Genomic DNA, 23076 nt, shown 5'->3' with positions numbered 1-23076 from the left:
TACCTTCTCGCCAGCAGCCGTTCAAGACTGGGCACCAAGACGCAAGTCAGTGTCCAACGCTTGTGAAAGGTGTCGAAGACGAAAGGTAGCTAGTTGTTCTTTAGAGGAGAAGAGCCATGTCTGAAGGTCTCCAGATTCGATGCGATGGGGACACTCCATGTGCAACGTGTAAAAGATTCTCATTAAATTGTTCGTGGCCCTGGTTAAATCCTCTTTGCCTCGCCGTGGCAGCTAACAGTCTCCAGGTGTGAGAACACAAAAACCAAGAGAAGTCGTCGCATCGTCAGTATCCACCACCTTTGCGCCTGTGACGCGCGCTATCACGTGACTCTACCAACACCTTGCAGAGAACATCAAGCAGCACTAGAAAGTCGAATACACCATCTAGAAGCTCAATTAGCTGCACATGTAAATGCACCCATGCATGGAATGGAGTCAATAGACGAAAATCTCATGTCCTCGACGCCGACCAGCTTCGATTGGGGTCAGAGTCCGCCCCCACTGTCATTGGACACGAACTTCACCTCCGCCTTCACCGCCGAACCCTCGCAGTTGGATCTCGGAAGCTTCTCGGCTGGCAGCGCAGGGGCAAGCGTGCCCTCAATAGCCATCACTGAATGTGAGCTTGTCCCCAATGTGGCAGTTGTATCTTCACCAGTACCTTCATTCTGGTCAGGCACCACACGCGCATCGTCTCCCGATGTCCCGCCTACGAGTGCGCCGTCGTACCCGCCTATGGGTTTTCCTGCGAGCACCAAGTCTTACACACCGTCTCCAGGCCCACCGCACGCTACAGAGTGGGATTTCATGGCCCAAAGAAACAAGCTGAAACCCGAGGCACCTCAGAGTGGTAGCATCTCCCGCACCACCTCGATATCGTCGACCTCGGAGGAAAACGAAGATCAAGGCACTGAAGACGAAAGCGATGTTCTACCTCTTGCGCCCGCGCCTCGCCTACCCCGCCCAGGACTATTCGCTGCCACCACCGAAAGCCCTCCACCGGGCTCTTCGCGCTCGAGCTTCACCGACAGAAGCAGAGCGCTGACTACCACACCGTTTCCGAGTCGCTTCGAAGCCGAAACTCTCACATCCGAGTTTGTTCAGCATTTGGAATCTGCGGAACAGAGAGGGTACTCAGTAACTCCTGGCCTTTTCAGTCGCTTTTGCGAATCTGTCTATCCTGATCCCAAGAAACGAGGTGTTGCACTTGAAATTCCTGTATCAACACAAATGGCCCGTTTCCACGTCTTCATGGCTATGGCTATTGGCATGAAGATGCGTATCAAAGACAGCCCGGAAAACACCAACTCGCTCCTTGACACCTGCTACGACCTCGCCATGCAGCAAGCATCTTCCGCGCCGTTCTGGCAAGAGAATGGTGGCGTGGAAGCTACACAGCTCCTCAACATTTTTGCTTCTATCCGCAAAGAGCCGCAATTTGCGCCGAAGCCGCTGCAACCTTCCATGTCTTGGTGACGCGCTCGCGAGGATGAAAACAAGTTTCCTTTATGGGCATGGTGGCAGTTTGATCGAGGCATTTCGCATTGCGCTGCCGCTCCTGTACACTACCCACGCGTTCCTTTCACTGTACATGTCCTTCAGATATACCAACGCAATAGATTACATGACAATACCCCCACGTCGCTTTGCCCCTGAAGGCGGAACTTGTTTTGCAAGCTTACAGCAGGGTTTACTGATTCAATCTTAAGGCAGCGTCTCCGACAGTCAGAATTGAATCCACGCTGAATGGAAAATTCCCCCCTCCACCGCAAACAAGGTGCGAGGCTTCGCCTCACCAATCTCAGCGCATTCCAATTTTCGATCCAGCTTAACAGCATCGCGCTGACTTAAATGGTAACACTGACAATGAACTCCTCAGTGCGAATATTCGTCTGCGCGCAACACCGCATGATAAATCACCGACTCCAAAATCACGCACCTACATACCTTAACCTTCCCACCTCCCATCGTGCTCTTGATTTGCTTCATCAATTTCTTTACGCAACCACTAGGAATAATCTCAACTCCGCGAGAACCCTACCTGGGTAAAAAGGTGTAACCACACAGCCACACGCACGCAAGGCATACCCGAGCTGCTGCACATCCTGGACTAAAGCTACGACGCAGCGCGGAAGGCGAATTAGATGGGAAAGCACACTTCGGTGCTGCGTCTGGACGGTTGGCTGGGCCAGCCTATAACGTGAGTGGAGAAGATTCCTGAGAAGGCGGCGACGGAGGGGAATGCGTGCTGTGGGAGAAGCTTACGATTGAACGAAGAGGGCGATGAGGGAGAAGGCGAGAAAGAAGATTAAAACGAAAACGAAAAACAAAACCAAAACGAAAACCAAAACCAAAACCAAAACGAAAACGACAACAACAAGCACGAAGTCAACGAGAATGACAGAGTCAGAAATGAAACGAAAAACCAAATTTGGGCGTTAAGAGGGGGACTCTAGAATCGATGCACATCTTGTATGTCTTACTAACGGCTTCTACGTCTGGTGAAGACGACCCGCAGGCCTTTTTCTTGTACGGCTGTGTCTCTCAGGGGTGTAGCTCAGTACTAGGCCGTGGACGTTACGCTGTCAAGGAGAACGACCGAACCATTGACCCCAGGTGGTAGTCATGAGGGGGAGGGTCATGACAGGAGTGCAGGTGGGGGGAGATGATGGTAATGAAGATGAAGATTGAATGGGAGATATTAAGATCTATAGATACATCATGAAACTTGAGCTGTAGCACGTTTTCAAGTGCGAGGACAGCGCATAAGTAGATAAGGATGTGGACGAAAGACGTAGGAGGATAGAAGCAGGATATGCGATGCAGAAGTTAACTCCGCAGCTCTTGATATATTTAAGCAGCCCCTTCACGCGTACCACGGTTCTATCCTAGGAATTACTATTTGATAACAGCGTACGTTAATCACAGCATTACCCCCGAGTGTTACATAGCGGCACGTGATAGAGTGCCGAAAGAGAACTGAAGATGGCATCGTGGTGTTCCCTTTTCGGCTAGTCTGTCAATCACGCTGCGACCTCGGCTCGGACTATTCCACCCCGATGCACGATATAACGTCCGCTCTATGTCGATCTTCCTCCGCAACCAAGACAGAGCTAGATGGCGGAAGCATACCGTATAATGGCATGGCCGCCGAAAACTCGGGGTACCCCGCGAAACCCGCGTGCTTCCAAGGAAGAGGTACGTCACCAACCCTAGTAACGACCACATGGCATTCGTGGACAAATATATCGGCCCGGTACTCGATGCCACGTGAGAGGTTTGTCTAGGGGTGCTACCTGCTGTCCGGAGAGATGTAGTTTACTGGGCGAGGGAACTATTGTTTGCTAGCCAGGGCAGTTCTGCCGGCGAGGAAAATATCAAACGGCATGTGCATACTTATATAGACACTTGCTGTCGCTGCAAGTTCAAGAAAGAGTCCAAGTCACGATGCGCTTAACTTCGGTGCTCCTCGGCGCCTGCAGCCTAGGACTTTCCGTCGCGCAGTCGGACCCTCTCGAGGGCTACGCATTCCTTTATTTCACGGGCAGCACTGTTGCTGGCGAGAACATTTTCCTAGCGGCGAGCACCGGCAACAATGCCTTGAACTGGACAGAACTCAATGGCGGACAGCCCATACTCAAATCCTCCTACGGTACAAAAGGCTTGCGAGATCCCTTCGTCATCCGTTCAGCAGAGGGTGACAAATTCTTCCTCCTCGCCACAGATCTCTCAATCGGCTCCGGCACATCATGGGACGCTGCAGTACGTACCGGGAGCCGCTATCTGGAGATCTGGGAGTCGAGCGACCTCATCAATTGGTCGGCGCAACGTCATGTCGAGGTGTCGCCTCCAACCGCAGGCAATACTTGGGCGCCCGAGGCATACTACGACCCGACTATCGAGCAGTATGTGGTTTTCTGGGCTTCTTCGCTTTATGACGAAACGGATACGAATCATACCGGGACGACGTATCACCGAATGCTGTATGTCACAACGAGCGACTTCGTCACCTTCAGCGAGCCCCAGATTTGGCAGGATGCAGGTATGTCGCGCATCGATTCAACGGTAATTCAAGACAACGGCACGTTTTATCGCTTCACAAAGGACGAGGGCGCCTCTGGAACCGGCTGCGCGGACATCATTGAAGAGCGCTCTGATTCGCTGCGCGCAACGTTGGATTCCTGGACCCAAGTCACTGCTTGCATTGGGAAGAACGCGGGCACCAAGTCTGTAGAGGGACCAACGGTATTCAAATCCAACCCGGATGATTCGAATGGGGAGAAGTTCTATCTGTTTGTGGACGAGTATGTGGATCGTGGGTATATCCCGCTTGAGACGGAGGATTTGGCAAATCCGAGCTGGAAGGTGTCAGCGAGCTATAAGCTTCCGACGAGTCCTCGCCATGGTGAGTTGAGTTTATTCACGCTGGTGTTTATTGTCACATACATCTTTTGTATGGGACAGTTATTTGCTTCAAGTTTATCAGTCTCTCTAAGCCGTATTCTGGGTAAACATGCTGACGTTTCCGTACAGGCACCGTCATTCCTATAACCGCAAAAGAGCTCGAAGTCATCACTGCGAGCACCGCGACTGCCAAACGACAAGAAGCACAGAGAACACGTATCGCGAAGAGAGACAGCCCAGTCCTTCCAGGTCTCTATGCCGACCCTAATATCGCCATTTTCGGAGACTCGTACTATATCTACGCCACCACAGATGGCTTCCCCAGCTGGGACGGTAAGAAAGCCAGTGTATGCAACGTGTTGGTGTCTATAGCAAACGAAAGAAAGCTTTTCCGCTTAGCTGAGACATACACGAGGTATCCATCCATTTTGTTTCGACTCATACTAACATTATGCCAGGCAACGTCTTCTACGTCTGGAAGTCCCCCGACCTCGTATCCTGGACGCGCTCCACCACCCCCATCCTCACCCTCAACGGCACAAGCGGCAACGTCCCCTGGGCCACCGGCTCCGCCTGGGCCCCCACCATCATCGAACGAGACTCAAAGTACTACTTCTACTTCAGCGGGCAGAACCCAACCTACGACCGCAAGACCATCGGCGTGGCCATCGCCTCCTCCCCAGAAGGCCCCTTCACCGCGCAGCCCACCGCCATGATCTTGAACAACGAGGAACTCACTACAGGCCAGGCGATTGACTCGGCTGCTTTCCAAGACCCTACTACCGGGAAGTATTATCTGTTTTGGGGGAATACTGGTACGGGGCAGCCGCTTTATGCTGAGCTTGCAGACGATATGGTGTCGCTTAAGGAGGGCACGCTGGCTACGACAAGCGGGCTTACTGACTTCCGCGAGGGTGTTTTCGTTAACTACCGGCGGGGTCTGTTCCACATGACGTATTCCATCGACGACACGCGCTCGGAGGACTACCGCGTTGGGTACGCCACTTCTCTAAATGTAACAGGCCCGTGGACGTACCGCGGTGTGATGCTGCAGAAGGATGTAGACAAGGGCATTTTGGGTACGGGACACGATTCTATTGTGCAAGTGCCGGGGACGGATGATTGGTATATTGCATACCATCGGTTTAGGATTCCTGATGGGAATGGGACGATGAGGGAGACGACGATTGATAAGGTGTTCTTTGATGAGGAGGGGATTATGATGCCTGTTGTGCCGACGTTGGACAGTGTCGGGCCGCAGAGGATAAACGGGACGGGGTATTAGGCTGGTGACTGTGGAGTCGATGGCAGCGACATCTTACGGAGTGAGATATGTCAGCAAGAAATGCCTGTATGAATCGCTCATGTATGAAATTTCCCACATCAAATCCGTCTATCACTCATCTATTCCCACTTCAAATATTGAAGCCCATTAATCTGAGGAACCTCCTAGCTTCTTCTTGTTCTTGCCGTTCCTGCTCTAGTATAGCCTGCTCCTGTATGGCTTTGGCAAACATGTAATTGAAGACTGCAGTTTGCCTTTCTTCTTCTTGCTGTTTCAAGCGTTGCTTGATGGCCGCTTCGAGTTGTGCGCGTTGTCGTGCATCTTCTACGCTTTGCTGAATTTGCAGGAGGGCAGAAAGAAGCTCTTCTGCTGTGATTTCTTCATCGCCAGCGTCTGCAGCTTGGGTAGGCGGAGTGGGTACGGGAGCTTCGGGTGCTGGTGCTGGTGTAGCGATGGGAGGCTGTGGAGATGCAACGGTGGGAGGTTGCTCAGGAGGGACTTTCAGAGGCTCCGTGAAGTCTCGTATATCGTAGAGACTATCAATGCAGCGTTAGTATGAATTTTCCAGACATTTGAGCCCAATACTCAAGGCTTACCGAATATCTGCAACATTGATCGAAACAGTAGCCTCGTTCCCGCTTGCGAATGCTCTAATGCCAGACCACTGGACGATCAGGCCCAAGTCCTCGGGAGTCTCCAGCGAGAAAACGCAATCCGCATGTAAAACTACAGGCTCTCCGTCTCCCGGGAGCTTGACCACGGTCCACCAGTAGCGATCGAGCATCTTGTCGATCATCTGCCCTTCCTCCAGGACGAGCGACGCAAACGACTCTTCCTGATAACGTGTCCTGAAAAATTGTTTCTTGTTTCTCAAGGTACCGAGCCCAACGCGGAGATACCCTAGCCCCTCTTCCTTGAGATCATCCAGTCCAGCCTGATTCAGCAAGCCTGACAAACGAGTCAGGATAGTAAGGTGAGCAGCATAGTGACCTGGCTCGACCGTTGCTGTGAGGTATCGTAGATGGCTATCAGCCCCATGGAGAAAGTGCCAGCGCATTTCACTTTCAGGCCGGTTGACGTCGGGCTCCAAGGTGATGAAGGTCTTGAGTTGATCCGCACTTTGCTCTGGATTGACGTCGTCATGTGGAGGGATGAAGTCGTCTGGCTTGAGCACCTCGGTCTTTAGAATGTGACGTATGGCATGAGAACTTTTGTGGGATTTGGATTCTCGGCCACTCCGGAAGCAGGATAAGCAGAGGTCATAGTCGTAGCACTCAGTGCACTGGAATCTGTTCTGGGAGCAGTAGATGTTGTTCAGGCAGGCGTCGCACATAGCTCCTACTTCGGAATTCTCGGGGACTTGCCCTGCTTCTGCATTTTGTGGCACCGATGGTTGCGTAGAAACCGATGAGGGTGCAGGGCTATTAGTAACTGGAGGAATCACTTGTGGAGTTGGAGTACGATCAACAGGGGGAGTGGGTTGAGGGTTCGGAATATGGGTGGCTGGAGGAGCAGGCTGTGGGGAAGGAGTTGATCTTGATGCAAACGGAACTGGCGAGACAGCTTCTCGTGCATAGCTGGTGTTGAATGAGGAATAAGGCCGCCTCTCACGGTATTCTTGTCCAATTGATAGGTCTGGTTGGGATGCCGATGGGTCTGTAGCTTGCGAAGAACTACTGGAGCTGTGTGGTATGGGCAAGCTTAAAGACCCTCCGGGTAACGGCACTTTTGGTGGACGGGGAGGGTTAGATTGCACGGAAGGGCTTGGTGAAGGTACAGGTCTGCGTATCATCTCCGGTAATTCTGCAGACCATCCAGTAGTCGGTCTTGCATACTGTCCATAGTACGGATCCGTGTAGGGAGCTGGAGCTTGCGATGCATGAATTTGGAAAGCCGGACCCTGAGGATTTGGAGCTTGAGAAAACCCGCCTCTTGGATATGAATTGACATGGTGTTGCTGGGACATAGAACTCTGGGGGTACGGAGGCTGTGGCTGTCTTTGGTTCCCAATCCCAGAAAGCGGAGGACTTCGAGCTGGCACTTTGACGGTCAGCTGAGCGGGCCACATACTGCTCTGTCAAAATCACATACCAGGCCCCGGGGTCGTTCTGACGGTCATGTTCACCATGCCTAGGATGCTATTCAAAACAGGTCGCCAATTCTGATCGCTTCGATCTTTGAACCTGCATATACTTTGGTGGGTTGCATTCAGCTCCCTTGCAGTTTCATTTGGGAGGTTGAGTACGGCAGAAGATCTTGTGACAACCTAAAACGAAAATCAGTGAAAGTCGTTCCAAAAAGTATAGTGTTTTGTGGCTTTCCTGGAAGTTAGAGAAGATTTAAATAACGAAACTTACCACACGAGTCCCCATTAGTGGTCGTGATTCGTAGAATGTATATATCTTAAACTTTGAACAGATTGAAGCAAAACGGTTCGAGGTCTCGAACAGAGTCGTACTATTTCTCTCTAGATTTCTCAGTAGCCCGCGGTTTAGGATCTGTGCTCCCGGTACGAAGGCTCCTGCAACGCCAGCGGCAATCTGTCCAATTGTTGCGGTCCCGGATCCTTGATGAGGGGTCCCCAGAAATGTAATGCCTATTGTAGCTCGGAAGATATCAATATACTGGCTTTGGCCGCATGCCTCGTTCAATGCGCGCTTTACAATTATGCCACCCAACGAATGGCAGACCCAAATGATGCGTCGATTTTCACACCCATTGCGTATATCCCTGACCTCTTGCAATAGAGAGAGGGCAAAGTCGTAGATTTGTGATGTTTGGAAGCCTACATCGGCGGGATATCCATACGACCATATCCGAGCTCTTCCATTGGGTAATTGTTCGCGCATCTGTTGCGGTAGGAGATCTCGAAAGAACACACATCCGGTTTCGGGATGTTGCCATGTTTTAGTCGGTTTCCCCATAAGACCGTGGACAAAGATTATCCTTTTGGTTTGGCCTTATTAGCTAGGACTTTCTTTCGTGCAGTCGGAAAGATCGGATCGATGGAGAACCCTTCGGAGCTTGAACGTACTCGACATCGCAGGGAGCGGCCTCATTCTGAGGGTGAACGAGGTATAGCCCAGGTTCGTTCTGGTCCTGAAATTGAACGAAGCGTGCCTAAACAGGCACCATTAGTCTAGTCTCGCGAAGATTCACTGACATAAACGTCGAAAACTGTATTCACCATTGGATTCTGCAATGTAGACCTCAAGTCACAAAGAAAGAGATTTCTACTATTCGCCGTAATAGCTACACCGTGATCATGATGCGCGATGGCGGGACATCCTCGAACTTAAGGATTCAGCTCAAGCTCGGCCTGGTCGCACATGCATAGCCTTGTTCCAGGGCTTGCATGCTTTTTATACTTAGCGCTGCGCCACCAATTTTCCAGCGCTTTCGATTGGCGAGAACTTACCAACGACGAATAACAATTGCAGGTTCGCTGGACGATAATACGAGCACCCCGAGAATACGAGCTTGGAGACGCGGATATGGCATGACCGAGCCGCAAACCCCGCGCTGGATCTGTAATACACCACACCTACTTCGTATTCACTTCAACGAATTCATGCGACTTCGGCATGAAACAGTTGAGATCTTAACAATTTTTCATGCGTACAATGGGGACATTTTCAACATAACAGTCAACGCGCCCGTCCACGGAACCTTGAAGGCCGAATTAGAAACAGTAACGGACATTGTTGCCTTACTAGTAAATGTCATATTGAGCCTTCCCTTGATTTAGAGCATGGCGCACAACTTTCAACGGCGTCGTCCTACGCGAAAGGCCAGTATGCTTAACATTAGGGTAGCACGAGTATTACGAGGGCTGTAAGCCTCAATCCGACCTCATCATAGGGGAACAGCGAGTGAGCATCGGCTTCAGCGCGTAAGCGGACCCAACTAGAACTCAAATTCGCACGCTTGCGGTTCCACTACCTTTTTCATGGAAAGTTGCCGAAAGGGTTACCGACGCCGACGATGTTTCAAAAGAATGCGTAAAACAGTCCGTACTGCAAATGGGAGTGTTGGTCGGAGGGTGCGTTGAGGGGCAAGGCTGAGGCTGAGTCCAAAACAAGTTTTGCACCACGCAAAGCCGATAGGCAAGGGGAACTTTAGCAATACGTGTACCTCAGAACTCATCGTAATGCGAGAGCTTTCTTATCGAGTCACATCAATATGATGCGTTTTTGCTGGTATTATGGAAGGATGAGAAACCCTGAATGTAGCCACTCAGCCGGCGGAGGTATGCAAGGTGAATGCTAGTGCTTGTGCGCATTGCACAGTATAGAAACAGTACCCTTAATATGCCCTGAACTAAACTCTGCTATATGTGCTTTTTAGGAAACAAAATGGGTTATGTACACATGACAGACAAAGTTTGTACGCTAAAAGAATGACCCCCTAGGTGCTTCACAGTCCTAAACACATCCTCACCAAGTCGTGTGCAGTGTGGTTAACGAATGAGTAGTTCTACCACCCATCCTTCGACGCTTTAGGTCAGTGGGATCGGACATCCAAGGTTCTGAAACGATGGCGACACCTTCGTAGCAATGAAAGTGAGCGCCTCTACCGTCGGCGTGATGAGGCCATTCAGCGAGCTCGGGAGCTGGCCTGTCGACAGCTGATACAGCAAGCAGGCAGTTGTCGCTGCATTGATACTGGAATCTATCTTGCCATCTTTGATAGCACCAAAGTTGATGGCATCGAAGGACCCATCACCAGTAGTGCCACCAAAGAGGACAGGGTGAAGGAGGTACTGTGCGAGGATCTCCGTTGTGACGTCCGTGTTGGTGTAAGGGAGCTTCCGGTTTGTCCAGTTGTCCGGGATCTTCTCCATGTTGTTGAAGAACCATGAGCCGTCTGCAGCTTGCTCAGCCCCGAAGAAACTCGAGATGGTCTCCAAGTCTGGGGCGTAGTTGTGGTTGCCGTTTGGCATGAGCTCGTATAAGAAGGATGCGGCACCGTACAGGAGAAGGGAAAGCGGCCCAAAGTAGAAGTTCCCGTTGTCTTGAAGGGACTGTTGATAGCGTTGGTAGCGATAAAGGGCTAGGTTTTCGCGATTGAAGTTGCCTTGGCAGGTCTCTTGCATCATGGCAAAGAGGGTAGCGTTCATGGAGTAGTCATCACCATTCGCAAGGAACTGTATGGGTCAATCTAAAGATATCAAAGAACGGTCTGCGGGGAACACATACATAGTCGTTTCGAGTGAGCGATGTGTCAGCCTCAAACTTGTTGTGGCCATTCAAACCAGGTTCACTCCCAGTCAGTACAGGACTAAAAGATGTCCGTGAGGTCGCGTCGCAACCTATGGAGAGTTTCTCTGTAACGATATCGCCTAGGCTATATCAGCATCGGGAACCCAGGGTATACTTCAATGAAACCTACCGTCAGTCAAGGTGAGGCCTAGGGCAGCCAGAAGTACAGCAAGATCATAGCCGACGTTATACACATTTTGCTGAGCATCAACGAGCTCATTGAACGTCACGATACCATCGTGTGCAAGGAACTAGCTCACAGTCAGCACCATCAACCCGCAATGAGACATACAAGTTGACTGCTTACGTGATGATTAGCAGCCGTGTTTAGCCCTGGACACGGTCCTCTAATGTCACCCGCCCCTGGTGCTTCAAAAGCATGGGCAGTATCTCCAGGCGCAGGTACTTGGTATCCACCGATCCCTTTGCCTGGTGTACCATTCTTGGCTCCGTTATAAGGGTACTCGTCCGTAACAGGTGCTGCATTCACATGGTTTGCATTAAACGGGCATGCATCTGGGCTTGGCTGTTGCCGTGGTCGGTTCTTATATCCGGTCAGCATAGACGAGTCTACGCCAGGCATTTTGGCAACCCATGGGTATGCATGTGCACCTCCAATGGTGAGCGAAAAGAAACAAGCGGAGAAGAGCATTGTGAATCTGGTTTCCAAGAAGGTTCGATCAAGAATTACTGGACATTATGAGATCTTATATCAAAGCTATGAGTTCACCTGCTGGCCAATCTAAGCGTTAGTACGAATTCCAACTCACAGGTTCATGTAATTCAGACCGAGGCATTGCAAACCGTTCCGAGCATCGCATTGGCCATGACCTTCACATTCTGGAGGCGCAAAGTATAAGAAGAAATTATGGGGCTCAGCAGGTACCACTAGAAGCACGGAGGAATTACCTGAATAGGAAAGCCCTGGAAGGCAGTGATGATCTGATCTGGGAATTGAGATGAACCAGGCCTCGGCATGCGCATATTTGCACGTAGTATCCATACCATCAACTTGGTCGCCGGAGGGGCAGATCAAGCTTTGGAATAAGCACGCGCGTATTGGCCACGACGTTGATGATCTGCGCATGATCTACGCCTTCCCCGCATCTAGCGACGGGAGCACGTTGTGACGTTCCTACGTTCAGCACACGGGACTCTGTGCATTTAACCAGTTGGGACGCAATATTTCCGTAAGAGGGATTAGGCTCGGAGCTTACCTACTCGTTTCGATCACCGGACCCTGGGACATGACGAAGTTCCACGCCTACGACACCAGTAGCGCAGCTCCCCGCAACTCCATTTCGCCGCAACGGTAGCACAAGCATTATTAGAACACAGCCTTGCAGCATGGCGTTCGTGGGTACCGCTCGGAAACTCAGATTTCCGTTCAACAGCCTGCACGCGTACCAATGAAGGACCTGATGGAGTTGTGCCGAGGTTCTTATCCACATTCTGCACCATGTCGTTCTGATTGTGGTCCGCGAGCTATACAGAGTTCGACCTCTAATGGTATGGTATTGTTTGTGCTTGAGTATGGCAAATAACTGAGAGCTGGACCGATCTCCTTCGCCAGTGTTGTAGCACGAATGCTACGATGACAACTAATCGACGTCGATGAGGCTACCATCGATTGTAGCCATGCTACTTCAGTAATTTAGGCGATGCCATGGGAGATTGAATGACCTTGTTGTAACATTGAAGTCTTGATCTCTGGTATTTGGGCTGCTAACACCATGGTGACACCTGGAGTTGCCAGTATGGCAGGGACGGTCAGTTTTACCTATCAAGCGACAAGAGCTTGCGCACGTTTCCGCAGTCGTAGGAGGGATTTGGTCTACAAATAAATTATTCCCGTGTGGCTGCAGGTTGTTACGCGCCACTATTCGCGTAGAGTCTTGACTGGGATGAAACAGGAAGGTTACGCAAGAAGGTCAGGACCACAAACCTTAATCGACTGAGCGCTATTTGAAGACCAAAGTTATGGATGACAGCCTAAGCCAAATGGATGATCCCAAACGAGCGCAAGAAGACCACTGACGATATGTTCGAAGGCGCCATCTCACATGCCAGACAATCTCTCGCTTACCGTTTTTCAAGGGAGACGTTGATGCAAATAAGTGAGCGGCATCATGCAGCAGCAGGTTTCTTCCAAAGCTGTTGGCTCCTAGACATATACTTCTTAACAGCCACGGAGCTAGCCTGCTGATTTGCCCGCGGATTTTCCGTAACGAAGAGATCTTCACCATGGATGAGCGCTATCACGTAAGACTTTGCAAGCCAAAACTTGGCATATAACGCCGCGCAGCTTGTCCCTCCGGCCAGAATTACCATGAGTCGTTCTTCCGTATTGTCAAGGTGCGGACTCTCGCTAAGCATCTCTAAGTGCGAATGCGCGAACCTATGCTATCTCAAATAGTCATGTGACTGAATGGTCCCTTGAGTGGACATCGAAAGCTGCCGCATGCGGAGTTATCACCTCTTCCCTTTGATTTGTCCCTTGTTGAAAAGCATAGCGCTCTCTTCCACTGTTGGCCACTCCCTTGGCATTATCTGGTTTAGCCGTCTGAAACGGTCGGGCAGGTTTTTTGGCTTCAATTCAAAAATGACCTCTTCTTTCGCCATAATGTCGAACTCTTCACCCCATGGCCGTCCGATATCCACCTCATCATCTCCCACCACGTTGATTCCCGCCCTTTCAGCATACATCTTGATGTCTCGAACCACCTCTTCGGTGCGATCGTATCCGTCTTCCCAAACCTTGTTGAGAACGGGCCCTAGTCGCTCGTCTTCGAGCTCCTCGAATAGGTCCGAATGGGGTCGGTCCCGAACCATGAGCCAAAAAACCCATACCGCCCAATAATACAGATCTTCCTTGACACTGCCCCGACAATCATCCACACTACCTTCCATATTACCGCAGTACGGCTCCTCGTCGCCTATCCATCCCCCGCTCTCACCGTAATTTTCTTCGTCTTTCACGCCGTCGATGACAGCACAGATAAAGCCCGTAACAGCGACGGAGAAATCTGAACGTAGCCAGGTCCCATGTGAGGAGAAGTTACATGTGTATATATTGTGCGAGTGCAGAAAGAGTAATGCGGAGAGTGTTTGGAGCGCCCAGCGGTAATACAAGGAGAGCATAGTGCGATTGACATGCTGGGGAAGTTCGAGGTCTTGGAGTGGGCCGGGGCAGAGCTTTTCGAGAAGAATACTATTATCTGAGAGGGTTCCGTCATATCTAGTTTCATTAATGGTGTGTTTGAAGACCGCGTAGCGATGGATAATTCCTACCTGACTATTCGCGGATGGCGAGCGCCGTCTAGATGCTCGTATGCTTTACGCAATTTTATAGTCGCCCACCCGGGTCTATCGCGGTAGAACTCCCTGGGATCACTCTGCTCTGCGAGTGCGATTATACTCTCTCCGTCTTCGTGAAGAATGCAGATAACTTTGTCGAAGAACCGAGTGTACGTCGATGTGGAGTCTTCCCTTTTGAGCATATCGGGTGGGCAATGGTCGTTCTCATGTTCTCTTATCTGCCGACCCGGATGCGAAGAGGGTGGGCCAAAGTATATCAAGAATACAACAATTGAGAAGAGGATTCCTAGGGTACAAGCAAGGATGCACACAACGTAAGGTCTATACCGTATCACGAAGATCAGGATCCCGATGAATGCACAGATAATTGATGCAGCGACACTTGTTAGAGAAACAATGCGGAGTAGATCCAAGGACATGCTCTGTGACGTTGATGTGCGGAGATTGGGGCGAGATCAGCTGGGTTAATGTAACTGAGAAAGTCGCCGAGGGTGGGCGGCGCCCTGGCGAACGCTGCCTATTTGGCGAGAGTTACCTCGCATGCAAAAGGTAGCGACCGAACGACGAACTTATTTTGCAAATTGTAGCCAATGATCATCAAGGTCGCGCTCCTATGATAATATGTGATATCGTGGCGCAATGAGCAAATACAATTCGTGAAACCAATATATACAGGGAACACGCTCCGACTGTACACCGCGATGAATCGCAAAAAAGACGAATGCATCGAATTACAAGGAGGACAGGATGTTTGGGAAATTTGGTGACAGCGATGTTACAGGAGATTTCCATCCGCCATTATCACTCCAGGTCAGGGATCGCGGCGTGCCCTCTCCCCAATTATCGCGCTCGTCTTCTGAGGACGAGAGATCGGTGAGTCTCTTTTGCGGTGACGAGATGGAGAGACCCAATGTTGTTAACTTGTCCTGTAGAATGCTGGTGACGGCAGGGTTACCGCCTCTGAATGAGCCGAGTAGCGACGATAGAGAATGAATTAGATCTCTTGGGCCCATGCCAAACCCAGAGTCTTGGTTCAGGGACGGAACGCATATCATTACGTCGGCGAGGGAATTGGCAATGTCGAACAACTTGGACTCCTGTCAAGAGATAAGCGAAGAGCTACCCGACAAAGGGAGTCTGACTCACCATGCCAGGACCGTGAGCTTCTAGACTTTCCTTTGGTAGCGTGCACAGAAATGATAACGCGTTCTGTGCAACCTTTGCAGGGAAGGCAAATGAAAATCCATCGTCTTGGTCTGATGATCGTAGATTTGTAACACTCAGAGCGTGTTGCCAAAGGAAGATCCGCATCCACTGTTGCGTCATCGAAATGTCGGCGCGCTGCAAAACATTGTCTAAGCTCCTGGTTGATGCATCATCGTCAAGTTGCTGCTGTGCAAGCGCGAGTGCACTACGGGCACCCGTAGGGTCTGCAGTGAGCGTAGCGTCAAGTATGTTGAAGAGGCGGCAGAGCTGGATGAAAGCTGGAGTTACTGAGCCGTCGTTGAGATCTTCGAGTTGTGGCAGATCAAGAGAACGTTTGAGCATCGTCGGTACATCGTTTTGAATTGAGTGGGCCCTGCGAGTGTGTTGTCAGTGACCGATGGGAACACCCGTCGCCGATTTAGTTACCTTTCAGTGATGAAGAGAAGCCAATATATCCTCACGTTGTATTGGAGACGCTCAACGTCCATATTCTGATAGTACGAAGGCTTGTGCAACCCGACCATGTGCGCTTTGGTAATAGCTTCACCGAGATATACTGTCGAAGTAGACATACGGCCAATATTGGCGGCATAGACGTGAAGAAAGAACGCACCCAGAAGAGACGAGACCGTAACATGTTCCGAGTGATCAGAGTCTTCTCGCGCCCTCTTTGCCTCACTGTCGAACATAGCGCTTGATACGCGATAATGACCTTCGACCGGACTTCCAGGCTCTGCATCGATCTGGAACTGGGTTATAGTCGCTGCACAGACTGCGGCAGCAAGCGCGTATGCTTCCGTATCTTCTGGGTTAGTCAGAAGACGAGCGAGTAATGATTCCGTGTCGACCACTGGCCAGATTGCATATCCGCGCGCCTGGTAAGTGTCTAGGTATTGTGATATGGTACTCGTAGAAATCTTTTGTGGTCCTCTATGTCCCTGCAATGGAGGATAGGCAGCATCTGGCCATCCTAAGGGCGGCTCACTGGTAGGAGGCAGTTGGTCGCTGAGGGGAAATTCGATCGTGGTCGGACTTCCATCGTCTAAGCTTGTGTCACTGTCGCTGTTCGCCTTATGTGACAGTGACAAGTCGCTTCGGCTTCGCTCTTGGAACCTCCTGATCGCAGCCTCAGTGGTACGGCGAGGACCTTTTGGTCCTGATTTGCCATGCGACTTCAGATAGGTACAGTCCCAGTTTGCAGTCTGACATCGCGCACAAGGCTGGTTGCCATCGCATCGAACCTTTCGCACAGAACAAGGATCACAGGCTCTCCGCGTCCCTTTTCGCGGCGCCATGTTCATCCGGCTGGGCGCAATGAGGCTCTGCGATAGCGCGCCTTTACGCGATGCACCAATCTCGCTAGTCCTTCATTGCAAATCGTTCCGAAAATCAGGTACGTGGTGGGTTAGATTGTGAAGGATATTGGCCCTACCGGTGGGACGTTCGGAAGAATGGATCGTGGGGAAGAGGGGACCGGTCAGGGTCTATGCAATGCGAACAGGTGTTGTGCAAAGTGGAGATGACGTTTGGTGGTTGGGGAGTAAAAGGTGGGGATACGGGCGGCCCCTCTTCGGACGGCCCTTTCCCTGTTCAAGCACGTCGACGCCACCAATCACGAGACCATCCGAAATGGCTTTATAACTGCGCAGTCCTTGACTCGACCGGTCGATTCATTTCGAGATTTGGATATGGGCCTTGTGGTCAGACGAGCTGTTGCGTTGACATGCAGAACACGTCCTGTTCATTCTGGTATACCTAGGTAGAGGGAATGCAGAGCTAATAAGGAAACCCCATCTGAATGTGAGAATAAAAATAACGCTAAGCAGGAGCTTGAATGAATGCGGGCGTATATTGCGAATCCATATGACAGTCGAGTGAAAGTACCTCAGGGAGAAAGCATAAAATAATACAAAAAGACAAAAATATCGTGCTCCAAGGCTCGAACCCCCGACTATCACAGATTGAGCACCATATGAGTTTGGCCGCTAAAGCGCGCTAGGGATATACACCTTAAGAACGACCACGTTTCAGTATACACAGTTACTATTCAGCCACTGCTTCGTAAATCGTGATCTGTTTGATGGGACTTCTATGAAACAAGTAATATATAAACCACATGAGACAGGATCAAATAAAGCACCGATAAGGGACCTCCAACCTTTCACCGCTGAGTCCTCATGAATCTAGTGAAATTGGCTCTAAGGTTCGACCTCAGCAATAACAATTGGTTGCCAGATTTGCTTCCAAAGGTTGCGCTCAAGGACTTGCACTTCAGCTCATTATCGCCCTTCTTACGGCTATCGTCATGATGGTTCAATTTTTCGACCTCACATCACGAGTCTCGTGGATCATAGTGGGGAACTTTGCTAGCAATCGACTACACAGCCACCAAAGTAATCACGGAGCTAAGAAGTATGGTGTTTCCAAGAGTTTGTATCACGCGCATTCTATTCAGGCTGCCACGTTGTCGGAAAGAGCAGTAAAGGATTGGGTGGTTGACGCAAATTGCCGAAAGGCGACTACAATAGCGAAAATTCAACCGTTTGCGCGGCCGAAATGCACACAGGAGTAGATACCGTGCCACTACATCTTCAATGGCGCGCCTACGACCCGTCTTCATGTTTTCTCATTTTGACTGCGGGGGACGTGCGACTCATATAAACTATGGCACTGAAACTTAGTAAACACATTCGACACATTCAATTCTAAATTTTCGGAAGCACGATTTCCGTGTGTATTATCTTGTGTAGCCAGTATAACTTCTAACATGCAAAAACGCCTTTTTGAACAAACCATACTCACATGCCGTTGGACAATTCACGAAGAGTCTAAGGATGACTCAAACCTTGTGGCAATGGCTGCGTGGAGTACTCCAAATCTACACCTCATCCACTGTGATGCGCAAGACTGATTGAGCTAAATCTTGACCAGAGAGCGTCGCAATTCTCCTCCTTCCCCATTCAACTAGTTGAGCTGGAAGAGTTCCGTCGCCTTCTTATTGACCTTGTCTTTGTACTCATCCGCTTCACGGATGCGCTTCTCCGCACGAGTCTTGTAGTCGGCGAACTCCGCGTGCAATTCCTTCATCTCTTCGCTCATCTCCTCCATCTTCTTCCGCTTGTTCTCAAGCTTCTCATCCTTTTCGCTATTGGCTTTGCGCTCATCGGCGAGCGCCCGCTCCAAAGCCGCCTTATCCTTGTTCCAGCTCCTCTTCTCCGCGCGAAGCTTCTTCTTCTTCTCCGCACGAAGCTTCTTCTCCTGCGCACGACACCTCTTCTTCTCCTGCGCACGAAACCTCTTCTCCGCGCGTACCTCTTGGAGCTCTCGCGTTTCCTCTGCTTTCTTGTCAGCTAGTTTTCATACTTCAATTCCTATCAGTAAACATACCCTCAACCATTTGCTCCCTTCCAGGTACTCCTTCCTCGCTCTTGATCTCCTTCATATGCGTCTCGTCATCATCGTTGTCATCGTCGCCGTCGTAGGGTAGTCCCTCCCAATTCCGGACCGCGAAGCAAGCCTCCTTGAAGAATTCTGGCTTTGAGATGGTGCTGATCACGAAGCGTGGGATGACTCCATCTTTCACGAAGCAATACATCAAAACGGAACCCAAGAGCTCCACGCGACCTTCACATCGCTTTCTGTCGGCTGTGAGGAGGATACGGAAGACGCCGTCAAGATAATGAGGGTGAAGCCTGTGACCCACTTCTGAGAGGGGTAGTGGTTTGAGTCCGGGACCGCTGTTAAGGTCTTCTTCACATAAGAAATGTACTTGCTGCTCGCTGTTGATACCGGCGAAGAGGTTGTTGGGCTCGCGACCAATATCGAGCAATTTGCCACCTTGACTTCCAGATTGGGAACCTGCCTGCGCATGCCAGTAAGTCGCAGTCTTGCGGTTGCTCATCTCTAAGGTGAGGGCCTCGAAGGCTTGGGGGCACTCGCGCCTCGCCCACTTGTTTATGCCCTTGAGCGTATACCTATTGAAATGGGCCGACATGATGAGAAGCGCGTTCTAGTCGAGCGAGATAGAGGCGGTCGGTGAGGTGACGAGTAGGTTGAAGGAAGGACCGCGGGGCTTGGGTAATTGGAGGTCGCGCTGTGTGTCCGAGGGAGGCGGGGGCAAACGGCGACGTCTTCGACCCGCGGGCTGAACGGCGCGATCTGGCTAGAATCGGAAGTCGCGCGTTTGTATGATGACAGGTCGAGTGCGTGCAAAGAAAGTTCCTGTTGATTCACCTACACTTCCGCACTGCCCCACCAAGTGCTTCACGAGCGAAAATTCTCGCAAGGCAAACGGACGTTGGAGCCTTGACCATACTCCTGAAAGATTCTGATACCTTGTATTACCCCAGGATAAGTAGTGTAGTACTCGAACGGTTGAGTCATTACTATCCTTGCGAAGTCATGATGGCGCTGCTTCACGAACAGATACGTTGGCAAATTGTATGTAGAGCGGAATCTCTAAAAGTTCTCATCAAAGTTTTGAATACCCTGTGTTACCCACCCTAGGATGAGCAAAGCAGCATCCAAATCTTTGCCACAACACTATACTTGTGAAGTCAAGCTGGCGACCAAATTCGTTACATGCATTGCTACTCAAGCTAGCAATCGTCATAACCAGTGTATCAGAACAATTAAAATCGAGAAGCATCGCCTCATGAAAACATTAGACCGCAGTCAAACACTCCGCACCTCCCTCACCCAGCTACTCCAACTCTATCTCCGAAATGGCCTTCTCCAGCTCCGTCATCTTCTTCTCAATCCAGTCTTTGTACAGCTGTGCCTCTTGAAGCCGTTTCTGTGCGTCGGCTTTATGCTTGTCACACTCCGCCTGCAGTTCCTCGATCTTGCGATCCTTCGCTTCGTTCGCCGCGTCGAGCTCCACGATTTCCTCCTGTAGCTCCCCAATTTGCGAGTGCAAGTCCTGAGTGTGCGAATTCAACTCCTGGAGCTCGTGCTTCTCCTCTACTCCCGACGTCAGCGTGTGTCCGTTTCAGGACCATGTAGGAAACTTACCGGAAATGAGCGGCATGGTCAGGCGCGTCTTCTCGTTGGTCGTGGGAGAGGTGGTGTCCGACCTCTCAAGACAGTTGAATTGAAGGGGAGTGGGTTGTGTTGAACTGGAGCGAGGAATATATATAGAGTGAGAGAAACCGCGCGCGTCGTCGCGATGCTTTGAAGGCTTCGAATGGAGGGGCACGGGCCGGAGCTGGTCGCGCACAAACTCAGAGTCTTTCAAAGCGCGGGGAACTTATTTCTTTGCTAACTCAACTATAGCAACCTTTCACTATTCACTAAGGCTCCAAGAACTATTCCGAGCCGTCCGCAAGTTTGTCAAGCGCTCTGAGATCGCCCAGTATACTCGGTGTGCTTTTCTGTGTCGTCACTTGCATGGACCTTCAACTCCTTAGCAACAGATACGCGGCGGTGAACTTCCGGCTCGGCTGCCTCCCCATCAAACACGATAGCGATTTCTTCTAGCGTGCGGCCCTTCGTCTCTGGAAACAGCTACTCAAGCGTTAGCATAACAACAATCAGCCGGAAGGTCGAGACTTACAAAGTAGATAATAAAGATCATTGCAAACAACGTCCCAATGTACACGAAGTAGAACCTCCAGTGGATCGCACCAAGAGCGACAGGGTTAACGTACTGATTGAAGAACCCCGCTCCAAACACAACAGTCAAGTTGATAGACAAACCTTTCGAACGCAGGCGGAAAGGCAGGATTTCCACGGGGTAAGCAACCGAAAGCGGTGTGAACGCGATATCGTAAAAACCGAAGAAGATGAACAGGAAAGCAACGACAGCCGACCCTGCCGCATCTATATGCTTCTCCGCGAACACCGCAGACAACGCAGTCACGATGATAAACGACACCAGCATACCGCACGCGGAAATCATCCAAAGCGGCCGCCTCCCGTACCGCTCAGCAGCAACCGCACCGGCCGCGGCGAGAAGCGCGTTCCAGACCTGAAGACCAACGTTGATGGTTGCTTGTGAGATGGCGGATGTGACACCGACGGATTCGAGGATAGGCGCGAGATAGTACGAGACAATGCCGTTGCCGGCCCATTGGATCATGAAGCCGACGAGGACGCAGATGAGGAGGCGGTGGCGATTTCCACGGGTCTCGAAGAATGAGAGGAAGCCGGTCGTCTTGGAGGCTTCGCGTTCGCGGAAGATGGCTTCATGGATTTCGGAGAATTCGAAGCGGACCTGGATAACGTGAGAAAACGATGCGTATGGCGGCGTTTAGAAGTGCAACTGTGGGGAGACTTACCAATTCATCGTTGATGTCGCCGTTCGCGTGGTACTTTGCGAGCATGTTCAAAGCTTCGTCAGTTCTTCCCTTCGAAACGAGCCATCTCGGCGACTCCGGCGTGACTAGTAGACCAAACAGCTGCAGCCCAGGGAAGAACCCCTGCAGAAGGCAAGGCGCTCTCCAGCTCCAGCTGTTTGGTACAAATAGCGTACCAAGCGTGATGCACGCCGACAGAATAGCTCCCCAATACCAGGTGGCTTGGAAGAGCGCGGTAATCTGGCCGCGATGCTTCGGATGTGCGATTTCTGTAGTCAAGGGTGGTGCTGCGGTCTGAGAGAACCCAAGGCCTATGCCGAGCATGATTCGAGTACCTAAGATCGCCCATGGTCCGTTTGTCGCCGCTTGAATAATGGAAGCTGCAAGCATGATGGAGGATCCAATGGCCACAGTGTACCGTCGCCCAATCATATCCGAGACATAGGATGCTGGAATAAAAGATGGGAGACCACCGAGGCTGATACCGGCAATTATGAGACCGAGTATACTTGTTGATATGGGGCCCAAGTCTTCTTTGACTGTTGAGTGTTAGTAGGACTACAGCTACTAACGGATGATGTACTGACATCGCGGGATTGCTAGAAGCCCGTTCATCAAGCTTCCGTCGAAGCCATTGGCTGCCGCAGAGCAGAACATCAGGCCAATGCCAAAATTCAGTCGTCGAAGGCCAGGGTCCCTAATCCAACTGGAAGCGACATTGTTCCTCAAGGTCTTGTACGCAGCGCCCCCGCCCTCCGAAACGATGCCTGCTGGTCCGCCCATTTCGTCTGGAAAGGCTAGTAAATCAAAGTACAAGGGAGTTCCTGAGGCTTTCCGTGAATCTGAAAGTTGAAATGCCGCGAGGAAACCACCATTTATGTTGTCCTGACGAGCGGTATGAGGGCTCGCTTTCCCTGAGGTCTACCCCGCAGGCGTCCGAGCGTGAGACCCTGTAGTCCTCCTCTTGCAAGCCATCTTACCTCAACCCTGAGCCGTATTTCGATAGTCTGCTGCAGGGCTTGCCATCGATCGTGGAGTATGCGGCGGGTATCCTGGAGATGTGGGTGAAGGTTTACAAACCCCAGACGCTGCCCATGGGGAAAGATCGCTAGTGCGGCTCAGCGGAATAAATCGCGGCTAGATTCGCGGTCAGTATCTCGGAAATCTCTGCTGGTCGTTGAGATGGCGAATGAAAAGTGATGGGAGGTCCTCCGCATCAAGGAAGCTAAACCTCATTTGGTGGATGACTGTGGCTTCGGAAAGAATCTCGGAAGAACTGTAATGCGCTAGCATACTGAACGCCATG

General features: G+C 51.0%; 8 protein-coding genes across 8 annotated transcripts; 2 read left to right on the top strand and 6 right to left on the bottom strand.

Moving 5' to 3' along the window:
• Positions 1-429: 429 nt before the first annotated feature.
• Positions 430-1476, top strand: N0V89_007849 (uncharacterized protein; the record flags this gene model as incomplete). Its single annotated transcript, XM_056216610.1, has 1 exon — positions 430-1476. The coding sequence occupies one exon, from the start codon at positions 430-432 to the stop codon at positions 1474-1476; it is 1047 nt and encodes a 348-aa protein (XP_056070857.1).
• Positions 1477-3447: 1971 nt separating this feature from the next.
• On the top strand, positions 3448-5689 carry N0V89_007848 (uncharacterized protein; the record flags this gene model as incomplete). The annotated part of the gene is made up of 3 exons (XM_056216609.1): positions 3448-4405; positions 4534-4737; positions 4863-5689. The coding sequence occupies 3 exons, from the start codon at positions 3448-3450 to the stop codon at positions 5687-5689; spliced, it is 1989 nt and encodes a 662-aa protein (XP_056070856.1).
• Positions 5690-5819: 130 nt separating this feature from the next.
• N0V89_007847 (uncharacterized protein) lies at positions 5820-7022 on the bottom strand (the record flags this gene model as incomplete). The annotated part of the gene is made up of 2 exons (XM_056216608.1): positions 5820-6225; positions 6286-7022. The coding sequence occupies 2 exons, from the start codon at positions 7020-7022 to the stop codon at positions 5820-5822; spliced, it is 1143 nt and encodes a 380-aa protein (XP_056070855.1).
• A 3165-nt stretch (positions 7023-10187) lies between these two features.
• N0V89_007846 (uncharacterized protein) lies at positions 10188-11533 on the bottom strand (the record flags this gene model as incomplete). Its single annotated transcript, XM_056216607.1, has 2 exons — positions 10188-10835; positions 11525-11533. The coding sequence occupies 2 exons, from the start codon at positions 11531-11533 to the stop codon at positions 10188-10190; spliced, it is 657 nt and encodes a 218-aa protein (XP_056070854.1).
• Positions 11534-13422: 1889 nt separating this feature from the next.
• Positions 13423-14450, bottom strand: N0V89_007845 (uncharacterized protein; the record flags this gene model as incomplete). The annotated part of the gene is made up of 2 exons (XM_056216606.1): positions 13423-14161; positions 14242-14450. 2 exons carry the CDS (start codon positions 14448-14450, stop codon positions 13423-13425), a joined length of 948 nt encoding a protein of 315 aa, XP_056070853.1.
• A 549-nt stretch (positions 14451-14999) lies between these two features.
• Positions 15000-16163, bottom strand: N0V89_007844 (uncharacterized protein; the record flags this gene model as incomplete). The annotated part of the gene is made up of 3 exons (XM_056216605.1): positions 15000-15365; positions 15415-15847; positions 15901-16163. The coding sequence occupies 3 exons, from the start codon at positions 16161-16163 to the stop codon at positions 15000-15002; spliced, it is 1062 nt and encodes a 353-aa protein (XP_056070852.1).
• A 2275-nt stretch (positions 16164-18438) lies between these two features.
• Positions 18439-19468, bottom strand: N0V89_007843 (uncharacterized protein; the record flags this gene model as incomplete). Its single annotated transcript, XM_056216604.1, has 2 exons — positions 18439-18809; positions 18862-19468. The coding sequence occupies 2 exons, from the start codon at positions 19466-19468 to the stop codon at positions 18439-18441; spliced, it is 978 nt and encodes a 325-aa protein (XP_056070851.1).
• A 708-nt stretch (positions 19469-20176) lies between these two features.
• N0V89_007842 (uncharacterized protein) lies at positions 20177-22553 on the bottom strand (the record flags this gene model as incomplete). Its single annotated transcript, XM_056216603.1, has 6 exons — positions 20177-20436; positions 20488-20591; positions 20834-20979; positions 21029-21688; positions 21753-22309; positions 22358-22553. 6 exons carry the CDS (start codon positions 22551-22553, stop codon positions 20177-20179), a joined length of 1923 nt encoding a protein of 640 aa, XP_056070850.1.
• Positions 22554-23076: the final 523 nt, after the last annotated feature.

Source organism: Didymosphaeria variabile (genome assembly GCF_027946475.1).
Source record: "Didymosphaeria variabile strain IMI 356815 chromosome Unknown scaffold_5, whole genome shotgun sequence".
Taxonomy (NCBI): domain Eukaryota; kingdom Fungi; phylum Ascomycota; class Dothideomycetes; order Pleosporales; family Didymosphaeriaceae; genus Didymosphaeria; species Didymosphaeria variabile.
The sequence above is the reverse complement of the archived record's forward strand: the minus strand, read 5'-3'. Positions and strand labels throughout refer to the sequence as shown.